General features: G+C 34.6%; 1 protein-coding gene across 3 annotated transcripts in view; it reads right to left on the reverse strand.

Moving 5' to 3' along the window:
• Positions 1-243: 243 nt before the first annotated feature.
• Positions 244-12,796, reverse strand: part of CLINT1 (clathrin interactor 1) — a 71,515-nt gene continuing 58,962 nt past the window's right edge. The window contains exons 9-12 of one of the 3 annotated variants that reach the window (XM_053566597.1): positions 9,359-9,436; positions 5,346-5,638; positions 3,578-3,782; positions 244-1,981 (exon numbers count right to left, since the gene is read on the reverse strand). In XM_053566597.1, coding sequence (XP_053422572.1) covers positions 1,635-1,981; positions 3,578-3,782; positions 5,346-5,638; positions 9,359-9,436 — 923 coding nt within the window. In that variant the 3' untranslated portion in view covers positions 244-1,634. The remainder of the gene's footprint in view (positions 1,982-3,577; positions 3,783-5,345; positions 5,639-9,358; positions 9,437-12,796) is intronic. The other 2 variants (XM_053566598.1, XM_053566599.1) reach the window with 2 other exon arrangements.

Genomic DNA, 12,796 nt, shown 5'->3' on the forward strand with positions numbered 1-12,796 from the left:
GAAGTACATGAATTCCTGCCTAATTAGAAATGTTGTAGATGGAACATTAGCAAGAATAGAGCAGGTCAGAATATCTCTGCTGCTTCATTTTTAATTCTTAACAGTAGAGTCTGATAGGAAAGAATAGAGAAGTCATTAAATAATTGTAAATTATTTATAAAAATTACTTTGCCCAAATCATAATTATATTTTCCCCAAATGGTCTCAAATGTCTAACAGAATGAAAGAAAAAGCAGTTCAACATTGATTTTAATGAACATTTTAATGTTATGTATAACAGAACATTATGAATACAACAGAAACAAAGTTTTATCAATTTAATAAAAAAATTTTCAACATAAAGTGGGGAGGTGGTAATTTGATATCTATATTATAGTATTTATTTTTGAAAAATATTCCCAGCTTGAGGGAGAAACAATTAATTTTGCATTCCAAACTCTAGAATCATGATTTTCATGTGAGCTTAATGCAGAATTACAGCAGAAAAACAAAAACATTTTAATTAATTTCCTTTATTTGTCATTAAATCAATAAAATCTTTGACTGCTACAGGTCTCCTTTAATAATATATATTTAACTCCTCTCTATTGGAACCATACTGCTAATGCCATATTATATACACTCGAAACCAAAACAGAATACTGTATAAAATCTAAAAGTGAACATTGAGTTCTAACATTTATATTTAACTTAAGGTTTTAATGGATTTTTACCTTTTTAGACACCAAACAAAAAATAATAAAATAAATATTTTTCTCTTTTGACTGTTCCTGACTTATTAAATGATGGCTACAGGGAGAAACACGGAAGGAAGCCTTGCCAAGTTAATCACTGCAAATTGTAAATAATGACTGCTGAAAACAAACAAAAATACTGGAGGCTTTTTCTCTTTTAAAGGAAACCATAGAGCAGTCCTGAAAAACAAACAAACAAACAAAAAAACCATATTTTTTTCCTAGTTTTGCACAGGATAACTATAGCAGAAGACATGGGGAAAGTCCCATAGCTATCACCAATTGTTTAAAGAACTTTTGTTACAATAAAAATTTGGATAGTTACAATAGCAGTGTTGCTGGAACATTAGCAAAAGTATATACATTCCAGTTACCTTTGATTTAGCCATAATCACATATGTATGCCTTTTTTGGACAAAAATATATATTTTTATAAAAAACTGATCATCCAACTTTAATGATTTCATCATATATGGACTCAAAAGAGTGGTAGTAAAAGGAACAGACCCAATTATGACAAGGCAATTCAGGGACAGAAAAATCAAGTTCCTCAGGAAAAGAAAGTATAAAATTAGAGATTCAAACACATTTATTCAGCCCTATTTCAGTCTTCCCACAAATTATGGTGTTAAATTGGTTCTTCAATTTATAAAGGCTTGAATGATCTCACCACCTCATTGTGGTCTTATCCTCAAAGGAAAAAATAATTCTGACTGCCTCATCTGAAGCTCTCTTGCCTGCCTGAAATATAGTTCATTTTTTATAAAACAGACTTTGGGGTTCTTTATGTAGGTTTATTTTAATTAATTGATAAAAGGGGAGTTGATTAGCATTTTTCATCCCAATATCTCCTATCTGCACACTAAAAATTCTTCATTCAATCTGCTTCTTAATAATCTCTTATTTGCTAAAGCTGGCAAAATTTGCAAAGGCATCTTGCTTGGGTTGCACAGTTCCAGAAGTCATGGCTATGTTGGGCATGCCCATTCCCATTGTGCCTGTCAAGCCCATCCCAGCAGCTGACATCCCTATGTTCATGTTCATGCCCATCAAGCTCTGGTTCATCATCGGAGTATTTCCAAGAGGGGCCATTCCCATGGTGCCAGTCATCACATTGGGCATGCTCATAGGCATGGGTCCTCCCATCAAAGTGTTAGTTTGGGGCCGGACAGGAAGCATGTTCGATGGAGAACTGAGGTTCACGGCGCCAAAACTTTGAGTTATCACATTCATAGGCTGTTGCATATCTAACAGAAGAAAACAGACAACTTTACCACAATGAGTCCTTAGATTTATAGAACAGAAAACTAATATAATTTTCCTATCAATACTTTTAGCCCCAGTAAAATTCCTATATAGTGATTTTATAAGAGAAGTCAATTAATTTGCACTGGTGACTCTTGAGAAATATTCAGTGGCTCTTGGCTCTGGTTTTCCAGAGATGCAGAAGCAGTTAAGAGAGGGTAAGGGTAAAAACATGAGCCCACTTAAAATATTCTTACAGGTTGGCGTCTGTGGCTCAAAGGAGTAGGGCACCAGTCCCATATACCGGAGGTGGTGGGTTCAAACCCAGCCCCAGCCAAAAACTGCATAAATAAATAAATAAAGTTCTGAAAGAGTCTGGGACAATATTATAAAAAATAAATAAATAAATAAAATATTCTTCCAAATTCAATTGTTAAACCCTACCTAACAAGCTGTCAAGAGCTGGTATGTATCAAAAGCCTTTAAAAAGTTTACATCGTTTGATTCACTATTATTTTTAGAACATTACACATTAAGAAAAAAACGTAAGTACAAAGTTTTATTTAAAAATCCTAAAAAAAAAAAAATCCTGAAGTTATTTATGCAGAATAATAACAAAAAGCTGGAAACAACTTAAATAACTGGCAAGAGGAATTATACGCTGATATGATAGGTAACTATGAAGATCTAAAAATCACTTTTTTCTAAGAATACCCAACACAGGAGAAAGGATCACAATGTAATGTTTTGTTTGTTTGTTTTTCAGACAGATAGTTTTACTGTGCCGCCCAGGCTAAAGTGCACTGACACAATCTACTTCACTGCAACCTCAAATTCCTGGCCTCAAGTGATCCTTCTCCCTCAGTTCCTCCCACCCCCCCGCCCCAAGTAGCTGAGACTACAGACGCATACCACCATGCCCAGATAATTTTTTCTATTTTCAGTAGAGATGGGATCTCATTCTTGCTCAGTATGGTCTAAAACATCTGACCTCAAGCCTTATTCTCCCAAGTGCTAGGATTACAGGCATGAGTTACCGCCACCTGGCCTCATGATTTAATGTTGAATAAGAACAGCAAGAAACAAAATAATTGAGACAGGACGATAAGTATTAAAAATATGCTTAGAGAAGATGGAAATAAAAATGTATTAATTACCCCTCACCTGTGGAATTTGGATGCTTTTTGTTTCTTTACCGTATGTTTAAAAACTTGCTATGGCAAATATTCTTATTTTATTTTATATATATATATTTTTTTTTTTGGCCGGGGCTGGGTTTGAACCCGCCACCTCCGGCATATGGGACCGGCGCCCCACCCGCTGAGCCACAGGCGCCGCCCTATTCTTATTTTATTAATCGCAGCCCCAAAACTCACAATACAATAAATGTTACCATGTCAAGGGTAGCTCACAAAGTAATTCAATGTGCCAGGAAGGATATAAAGTATTATGTGAAAAGATCATAAGTAAACATACGTTTAGTTAATAGTTATTTACAATTTATAGTAAGTATTTTACCCCATAGGCTGTAGTAGCGCTGGCACCAGGGCAAAAGATTACGATACACAAAAAAAGTGGGATGTCTTAAGGTAACTTACTCTGTTGCTGAATCATTGTATTGAGCGATGGCTGCTGGGGTTTGGAAGGCTGCATACCAGGTAGTAAGTTGTCTAGGCTGATGTTCACACTGGGGTCAGACCAAGTAGAGGGCAGGGTTTTGCTGACTGATTTCTGGACCATATCTGTATTCTGATTATAGAGAGGATTAGGCTTCTGCAGCACTGTGCTAACATTTTGCAAAGGCTGAAAAATAGAAAAATGCTCTAAAAATTAAGCATCTGTTCCATAAAGATTTACATGGCAAATTAATCAGAGTAATGAACTTTCAAGACCAAAAAGAACAACAAATGTTCTATGTTAAAATCTTTAATATTCTGAGTCATAAGCTTCCCAAAGAGCTTCCTCTGAAGTCCCAATCAGGTTTGAGATGGAAAATATCAACGACGTTTCTACACTAATAATAATTCTCCCACCACCCAAAGTCTTGAAGCCACCACTCCTGGCAAATGCCCAAACTACCAACATCAATTTGGTACAGGTTTTAGAAGACAGACAAATGGAAATTTATTCTTACAAAACAAAATTCGGGATATGACTTCTCAAATTATAGAAGGGCAAACTATCAAATAGCAGATTATATTTCACATACCCTGACTGACATTTCCCTGCTCTGTGCACACTTCTGCCTAATGTGAGCAATATTAGTGGAACTTGATGAACCAAGTAAGGGGAAAAAAGAAATTCAGAAGAAAGAAGCAGAGGTTCCTGGTGGTTACAAAGAATGACTGTGAAAAGGACAGAAAAAAGGAATAGAAACAGGAAGAGTAGCTACAAATGCAGCAATGCAAAGAAACCAACAGCTACAATTAAGACCACAAATAAAGTAAAATGGCTTTAGAAAGCTTAAATTGCAGGTTAGGCCTAATTTCTGTTATATAAAGCAGTCACCTTTCTGCTTCTTTCTTCTCTTCCTTCATCCTAACACCTCAAAGAACAGAATCTACATATTAAAATGAGTAATTATCATCATCAATAAATATTCTCAGTATCCTGAGTCAAAAATAGCAAGTTCCTGGTACATTTTGAAACATATTTTCCAACCCTGCACTTGTTCTAATTCTAAATTAGTATTAGGTAATCTGGACTTAGCTATAAAAAAATGAATAAAGAACTCCCATTTTAGTTGTTCTCCTTTATGAAAATAATAGTACAAAGAATAGCCTACATAATGCAGAGTACGCCCATAAAGGGGAAGAACATTTACCATTTGAAAGAATGATTTTCTGTATCAACAACTGTTTACAACCAATGAGTGACATTTCTTGGGATATAACCAGAAACTTTACTGAGTGAAATGGTTAACATGGGTAAAGCAATATCTCTATTCCTTTTCTTTAAAACAATTTTTAAAAACTATTAAATACCAGACATGATTGCAAGAGGGACTTTACCTAAAAAATGCAATCAGTGTAACCTGGCTTATTGTACCCTCCATGAATCCCCAACAATAAAAAAAAAAAAAAAAAACTAACACCAATTTTTTACAATTAAATAAATTTTCAGCATATCCCTCCACTGTATAAGGCACTGTACTTGGCTTTACAGTGACTACAAAATGGCAAGCGTTGCCTTCTAAAACTCAAAATGACTACCCTGGTGGAAAGAGAATAAAGTAAATGCAAAGTGCTAAAGTGGTACACACATGGCTTGCTTGCTTACTTTCTGTTTTATGCTTGTCTATCATCAGATGAGTTAGGGCACCTGAAAGTTATGAACCACAATTTCCAAGGGAAGCAGACAACTTACTTGTGATCTTGACACGGGCAAACCAAGCCCTACAGCATTAGTGCTCATCATAGAGAAATTCATACTCTGGGAAGATGTCATAGTTGCCTGGGATGAGCCCATAAGATCAAATAGGTCTGAAGAATTTGAGGCAGCTGCAGTTGGGCCTAAAGTTGGTTGTGAGCTACTAACAAGTTCTAGAGCTGACTGTGAGGCACTGCCAAAGAGCTCGCCACTGGAAGCAACAGGGCCTGATGGGGCTTGGTTGAAGGCACTCCAGTCACCAAAGTCTCCATTCCCACTTGTTGCTGTTACTAAAGACAGAGAGTAAGAAACATTCTGAAATGCACAAAATAAATATAATAATCTATGAACTGAAACAAATCAGAGTTGATCTGAGTCGACCCAGATTAACATCTGCAGGTACAATTTCCATCTGGACATTATTCTTTCTCATGAATATTACACAGCTTAAGAAGTTGACAAAGGGAAAAACAACCTTCTTAATTATAAAGTAAAACCCATCTCTTGGCAGGTCTGTAGGTAACACACAGAAATTACCATAAAAACTTCCCTTCAGCCAAGCTTGTACATCAAATATGCTTCCACCTGAATAAATATGATCTAGCCTGAGACTCTGAAAAGCAAAGAGGAAACTCTAAACTAGTTAAATTTTTTGCTGAGAGCTCCAGAATCCTCATGTAAGAAGAAACTCAGTAAAATTAGAGAATTCAACTCATTTAGTTCATTCATTATTTGGTTTAGGAGAAATCAAATTACAACTTATACTATCTCATATAATTTTTAGAACCCCTAAATCACAAGGTTAAAGTTATTTAAAAAAAACAAAACAAAACAAAACAGAAAAGCATGGAGGAAAAGACCTAATAAAATTAAGAGTAGGGTTAAGGAGCTCTTGCTGATTTTGGCCATGCTTCCCTTTACAACACAATGGCTATAGTCATGGCATAACCGTAGTACACTGGTTGCTTCAACTAAGACTGTTCAATATATATACATTGAAAAGGTAAAGTAAACTGAAAATGAAAAAAACCAAAAGAGAAACAAAAGCCTATCATTATACTTTAAGGTATAATTGCGATTATATTTTATATTACATGCATTCAATATAAAAATTGATAATTAATCCAGAGTTTGTACTGATTTAAAGTATAGATTTTATATCTTACTAGTTTTGTTTTTTTGAGACAGAGTCTCATTTGTTGCCCTTGGCAGAGTGCAGTGACATCATAGCTCACAGCAACTGCAAACTCCTGGGCTTAAGTGATTCTCTTGCCTCAACCTCCCAAGTAGCTGGTACTACAGGCGCCTGCCACCACGCCTGGCTATTCTTAGAGACGAGGTCTCATCTTGCTCAGGCTGGTCTTGACCCTGTGAGCACAGGCGATCCACCTGTCTCGGCCTCTCAAGTGCTAGGATTACAGGCATGAGCCACTGTGACCAGCCTGTTGTTTTTTGGGTTTGTTTTTTTTTTTTTTTTGGGAGACAGACTCTCACTTTATTGCCCTTAGCATTGTCATGGCATCATAGCTCACAACAACCTCAAACTCTTGGGCTCAAGTTATTCTCTTGCCTCAGTCTCCGGAGTAGCTAGGACTACAGGCGCTCGCCACAACTCCCAGCTATTTTTAGAAACGAGGTCTTGCTCTGTGTTAGGCTGGTCTCAAACCCATGAGCTCAGGTAATTCACCCACCTCAGCCTCCCAAGTGCTAGGATTACAGGCATGAGCCACGATGCTAGTTTTGTAAGCATAAGCAAATTATTTAACCTCTGTACCTAACTTTTAAAATTTAAGTTGTGAAAATTAAATAATATAATACGTAGCAAGTACCACGTAAGGTTTGTTATTGTTACTTTGAATTAATTGAGAAAACCCAGGTGAGAGCCACAGCATTACACTCTTCTTTCCTTTAGGTATGCCACAAAAAAGTGTAAGTCAAGCTTCTATATATTTTGTATACGTAATATTAACCATGAGGAACCCAATGATTATAAAGGCAAGTGATACTTTGTAAAAAAATTTTTGCTAGACTATACCCATATCTAAGTAAATAAACCTTTGCTTAAGAAACAAACAGATAAATATGAATAAATGGAAGTTGAAAAAGCAAAAGGTAAAGAGCTACCAAAAAAAACTATCATCTGAAAGCAAATAGTATTGATTTCCAAGTTAATTAACACCATCTCTTTGCACTCCATGTTTGTTTACAACTTGAAAATACATTTTGTCTAGCCTAAAAGGTAACCAACTGCTGCAATACAGTGTCTTCTTATGCTAAATATCAAAAGAGAATAACATGAAGTCTTTAAAATTATATTCTTCCATTACCATATTAAAATGTAAGCACCCTCAAAAAGGAAAATTAATTCACTTAGAAACCCCAAGCTCCATGAACAATTTAATATAAAAATTAGTCTAATATTCATTACCTCAGGGTTTTACTAAAACCTACTTTTGATCTTTTTTACAAAAGAGAGTACATTAGGAGTTTTATGGGGCAGCACCTGTGGCTCAAGGAGGAGTTTTACAGTTAGTTCTGTATCTCAAACAATTTAAATTAATTTAAGTAAGGCTGCTGGATAAAGGTAAACTTCATGCTGATTTTCTACTTGCTTGATCTATTAAGCAGAATATGAATGGAAACTGTGGCAAAATGTGTTACACCATCTGAAAACTTAGCATCTGAGATGATTAATCATGGGAGGAAGAGATTTCTAGTAGAGCATATATTGTTTAGCAATGATTAATCACGGTAGCAACAGTTTCAACCCTCTGTATAATGGTGATCAGGTTATATTAATCACATGCATACAGATGGAGAGATGTATTATTTAGGCAACATTAACATATTCAAATTATTTGCATAGTAGGCAACTTTACACACATAAAAACTCTTGAGAATTACACAGGGAGTCTGTAAAATTAGGGCAATGTTTATCTTCCATTTTGATTTGCCTAAAGTTAGTTATCAACCCTTAGAAGGCATAATCATACTTTCAAAATGAAGCAGTTAATTACTCAACAATTCTGGTTTCTGGGAAATACTTGGAATTTATAAAAGTAGGCTGTCAAAATTACCTCTAACCACATTAAAAGCTTTGCATCTTTTTTCCTAGCTCCTTACAAACCTAAAGCAGACATTACTAAATATAAATTTTAATCTAGATTAATATAACAGCAATAGATTTTATTTTAAATGAAAAAAACACTAATTCAGATTCTCATAGCTAAATTTTAAAAAACTACAGTCTAAAAATGAAAAAAAAATTAATAATGAACTTTAGCCCTATTCTACATTCTTCTATAGACATTGCTTTACCCTCATAAAGAATAGTGAAAAGTATTTTCATAAAGTTAAACAGCTTCTATAGTATATGGCAGAGGTAATAAGGTAAAAAATATTAATTAAGAAAGGAAAAAAGATAAATCCTTCACCTCAATCTTTGATGTTTAAGTCTACACTCTGCTTGGATGTTAGTATTTTTAAAAAATTTCTATTCTAATCTAAGAGTGAGAAAGTTTTGTCTGAGGCTTAAATGCTCACTATTTTAAGGTATGTCAAAATGAAGCTATTTTTCAGGAAAAACAATGCTCTCAAGATATCTAAATTGCAAAGGAATAAATTTTAGTAAGATAGTTTTCTCAATTCCAATGTCCCTAACTTTCATTCATGAAAATCACATAAGCCAAAAACTAAACATAAACCATTAATATTCTTGCTACTAAATTGAGGTTATTTCTATTTATTAACATCCTCCACTTCCAAAAGCTAAAGAAAAGTCATTTATGAATACAATTTTCTTTAGATTGCACCTGTGTCGTTGGCAACCATATTAACTCATTTAATACATTTAAGACAGTTGGCTAATAAACTACATTGTGAATAAATTCTTTAGGAATTATGAATTATAAATTCTATAGGGAGAAAGATTTAAAAAGCCAGTTTGAGGGGCATTGAGTTTTGTTGTTTTGATAACCTTCCACTTTCTGGCTAATCAAATCGCATCGTACCTTGGGAAGGGAAATTATTGCCTGACGCAGCAGCTGAGCCAAAGTCAGCAAATCCCCCAAATAAATCAGTTGATCCTCCTAGAAAAGTTAAAAATGAGGAAAAAGTTAAACTGTTAAAACTAGAAAACAATTGTAACAATTTCAGGAAGCCATTTTAGCATGCGCAAAAAATAACCAACATTAGAAGTCCTATGCACCTCACAAAAGCTTATTGACCTAGATTTTCATGTCACTGTACACCTGTAAGCTACTACAGACTTAGATCTCTAGCTCTGTATCTAATAAAACAAATGACACTACATCTGTAGTTAAAGTTACTGTTAGCTCTCCCTAATATTTCACAAATATGACATGGATTTATGTGAGCCATTATGAAAGTTTTGAAATAGATAAAAATCAAGAAACAAAATCTGTAAGGATTTTGCCCTTGTTGAGTCTGCTTTGGGCCATCTGTGCTGACAGAACACTTGGTCTTCCTGCCCATGACATTTACTTGCACACAGTGACCTCCACGTTCCAGACTGAGTGTGATCTCCCTGCCCCACGTGCACATCCTCTGCGTGCCATGCTATGTGGCAGTGAGCTAAGCCAGTTCTCTGACGGAGCGGGGACTGCCGACAGTGCTCCCTGCAGCACCGCACCTGCCACCTGAAGCCACAGACATCTATGTCGCATCGTGGAAATCACTCTGAGCACATTGAAACTTGCACCGGCAAATCAGAAAGGATGCTGATTTGATTCTTTGTCAACTCTGCTTCTTGGAAATGAAATAATAGACCATACCACAGTCTGTTTTAAAACTTTTGTAGTGACCCATGTACAGTTTATCCAATTATATTCTTTATAAGAATTTTTAATGGATACCAATGAGTAAAATTTGCTGTGGAATAAGATATTCACAAGACGAATAAATGAAAGGCATAATCCTTGATAAGACTTGAGATTTTTAAGTGCTACCCTGACAGAATTGAGACACTGGAGAAATCTGAATATAGTCTGTATACTAGACATTCTTTTAATAATAAATCTCAAGTATAATTATATTATGATTATAAAGGAGGATATCCCTTTAAGGAGATATATGAAGTGGTATTTTTGAAAGAAAATGTCAAGATATTTATAACTTCCTCAAAAAAGGCACAGAATAAACCAAATACACAGTAAATAAACAACAAAAAAAGAATTAGAAAGCAAGAGATAAATAAAACGGGACAGATTTTCTGTTTAAAAGTAAAAGTAGAGGAAAAACTTTTAAGTTGATTTGTAAAACAATCAATTTAAACAGACATGGGGAGAAAAATCAACGTGATGACTTAGGGGGACTATTTTTCTATTGTTTACTCCATAAAAGAATAAATACAGCATTTGTATGTTAAATGCATGGAAAACTAATAGCTTCCTGCTACTTCTAGACTGACGTCTTTAAAGGGGTTAGATCCAAATCGTTAAGTCTACAAATTATTTTCTGTGTCTAACATCACATTTTTACATTTGTATTTGTAAATCCTACATAGGTAAGAAGATTTACTTTTGTTTAGAATTTGAATAACAGAACAAGCTTTAATATTCCATTTTCTCCAACTCAATTATCAATGAAATAGCCAAAGATCTATAAAACCTTAAATAGGTGTCCTTATTTTTTGTCTGTCCTTAAAGATTTCACCTCTTAAGAGTCACCACCTTAGAAGTCTACAGTAGCAGTTCAATTATGGTGCTTTTAGTGTTATGCGAACATTATATAGGTTACATCACAGATGCTTAGCCTGCAGTGCTTAGAAACTAGCCAGGTGGGACTGGAACATCTGGGCTGCACTCAAACACCACTAGGGACAGCTTCCAACATCTGGTGCCATTTCTGAATTGCCTTATCACTGCAAGACATTCTGCCCCATCTGCTACACTTAACTGGGTTAATTAAACGAGAACCATCGCCCATTCTTAATAAATGGCCAGCAGTAATAAAAGGAACAAATCAGTTCCTCATACATGTGTACCTGGTATTTCTTTTTAATGCACATTTACTATATAGTCAGCTATCAGCAGGCATAATTCCTCATTCTTTACCATATTATAGATGAACATGTTCACATATACATATATCCTCACTCACCTGAGAACTAATGCCAACCATAGCAACAGTTCTCCAATTCTACCAATACTACAGCTTATGAATCAAATTTTTACTTCATCTCAAAAGGTAATAATACCCCAGTAATTTGGCTTTTCTTCCGTTAAGTACATGTATTGTGATAAAATGTGACAGGGAGCAGAGAAGATCAATGAACTATCATTTTAAAATATATAAACAAGCACGAATATTAATAAAAATCTAGCAAGGAAATGAATGTTGCTGGAATGTTGCTAATAGTTACTAATATTCATAAGCTGTTTTCTATAATGTCTGTTTTAAAAATATTGGCCAAAATATAATGTTGAGTAATAGAATGATATTAATAGTTAATTAACTATAACATTAAGAGATTTGAAAACCGGGGATTATTTTAATTTGCTTCACCCAAGCAGTGAATAAACATCAATATGTAATTTTTTATGCCGAACAAGTTAGAGATTTTCAATTCTTTTTATTTATTTATTTATTTAGTTATTTATTTGCAGTTTTTGGCCGGGGCTGGGTTTGAACCTGCCACCTTCAGCATATGGGGCCAGCACCCTACTCCTTTGAGCCACAGGAGCCGCCCAAGATTTTCAATTCTTATCCAGTCTAGACTACAAAGAAATTCATGTTGGGAATAAAAGCACTGAATATTGTAGATCACGTCTTCAAAATGGGTTAAAAACTTTTGTTTTTTGAAGTATCCTAAATTTAACATTTCAAATAAATATCCAATTTGGTGATTTTGCTGCTCCAACTCTCCTACCACCTAAACTGAAATTGCATGATGTTCATAATTTATCTACAGCAAATATGCACTCCTCTTTATCCATACTACAGGGAGTTTGATTTTAAAATATCTAATTTAAGAATATTCAGACTGAAGAACAGAAACCTAACACATAGCTATTTTACAAATAAAAGCCACCTTTCTTGAAATGGATTTAATTTTTTTCTCTAATTTTTTAAAGTACTTTATACAATGTGACCATCAGCTTTGAAAACTGTCTCAAAAATTTAAATTAATTTTATTTTATTTAGGAAAAGTTTTGCTCTCCTAGGACTATCCATATCTCTTATGTATGATATTCATAACAAATTCCAAAGAAATTTTCTATACTTATGCATTTTATGAGCTAATTTCTAAGGGAATGTAAATAAAAGAGTCTACCAAAAATTGCTACATGCTTCGGAAGACTGCTAATTTTCACAACAGCTATCCTTCAAGATTCCCACATGAGAGCTATCATTATAAATGAACCATTTCCATCTGCCTTTTCAGGGCAGCAAGGAGGTTATGTACAATCACCAGCTGGGAACATGTA

This window comes from Nycticebus coucang, chromosome 17 (assembly GCF_027406575.1).
Source record: "Nycticebus coucang isolate mNycCou1 chromosome 17, mNycCou1.pri, whole genome shotgun sequence".
Classification (NCBI taxonomy): domain Eukaryota; kingdom Metazoa; phylum Chordata; class Mammalia; order Primates; family Lorisidae; genus Nycticebus; species Nycticebus coucang.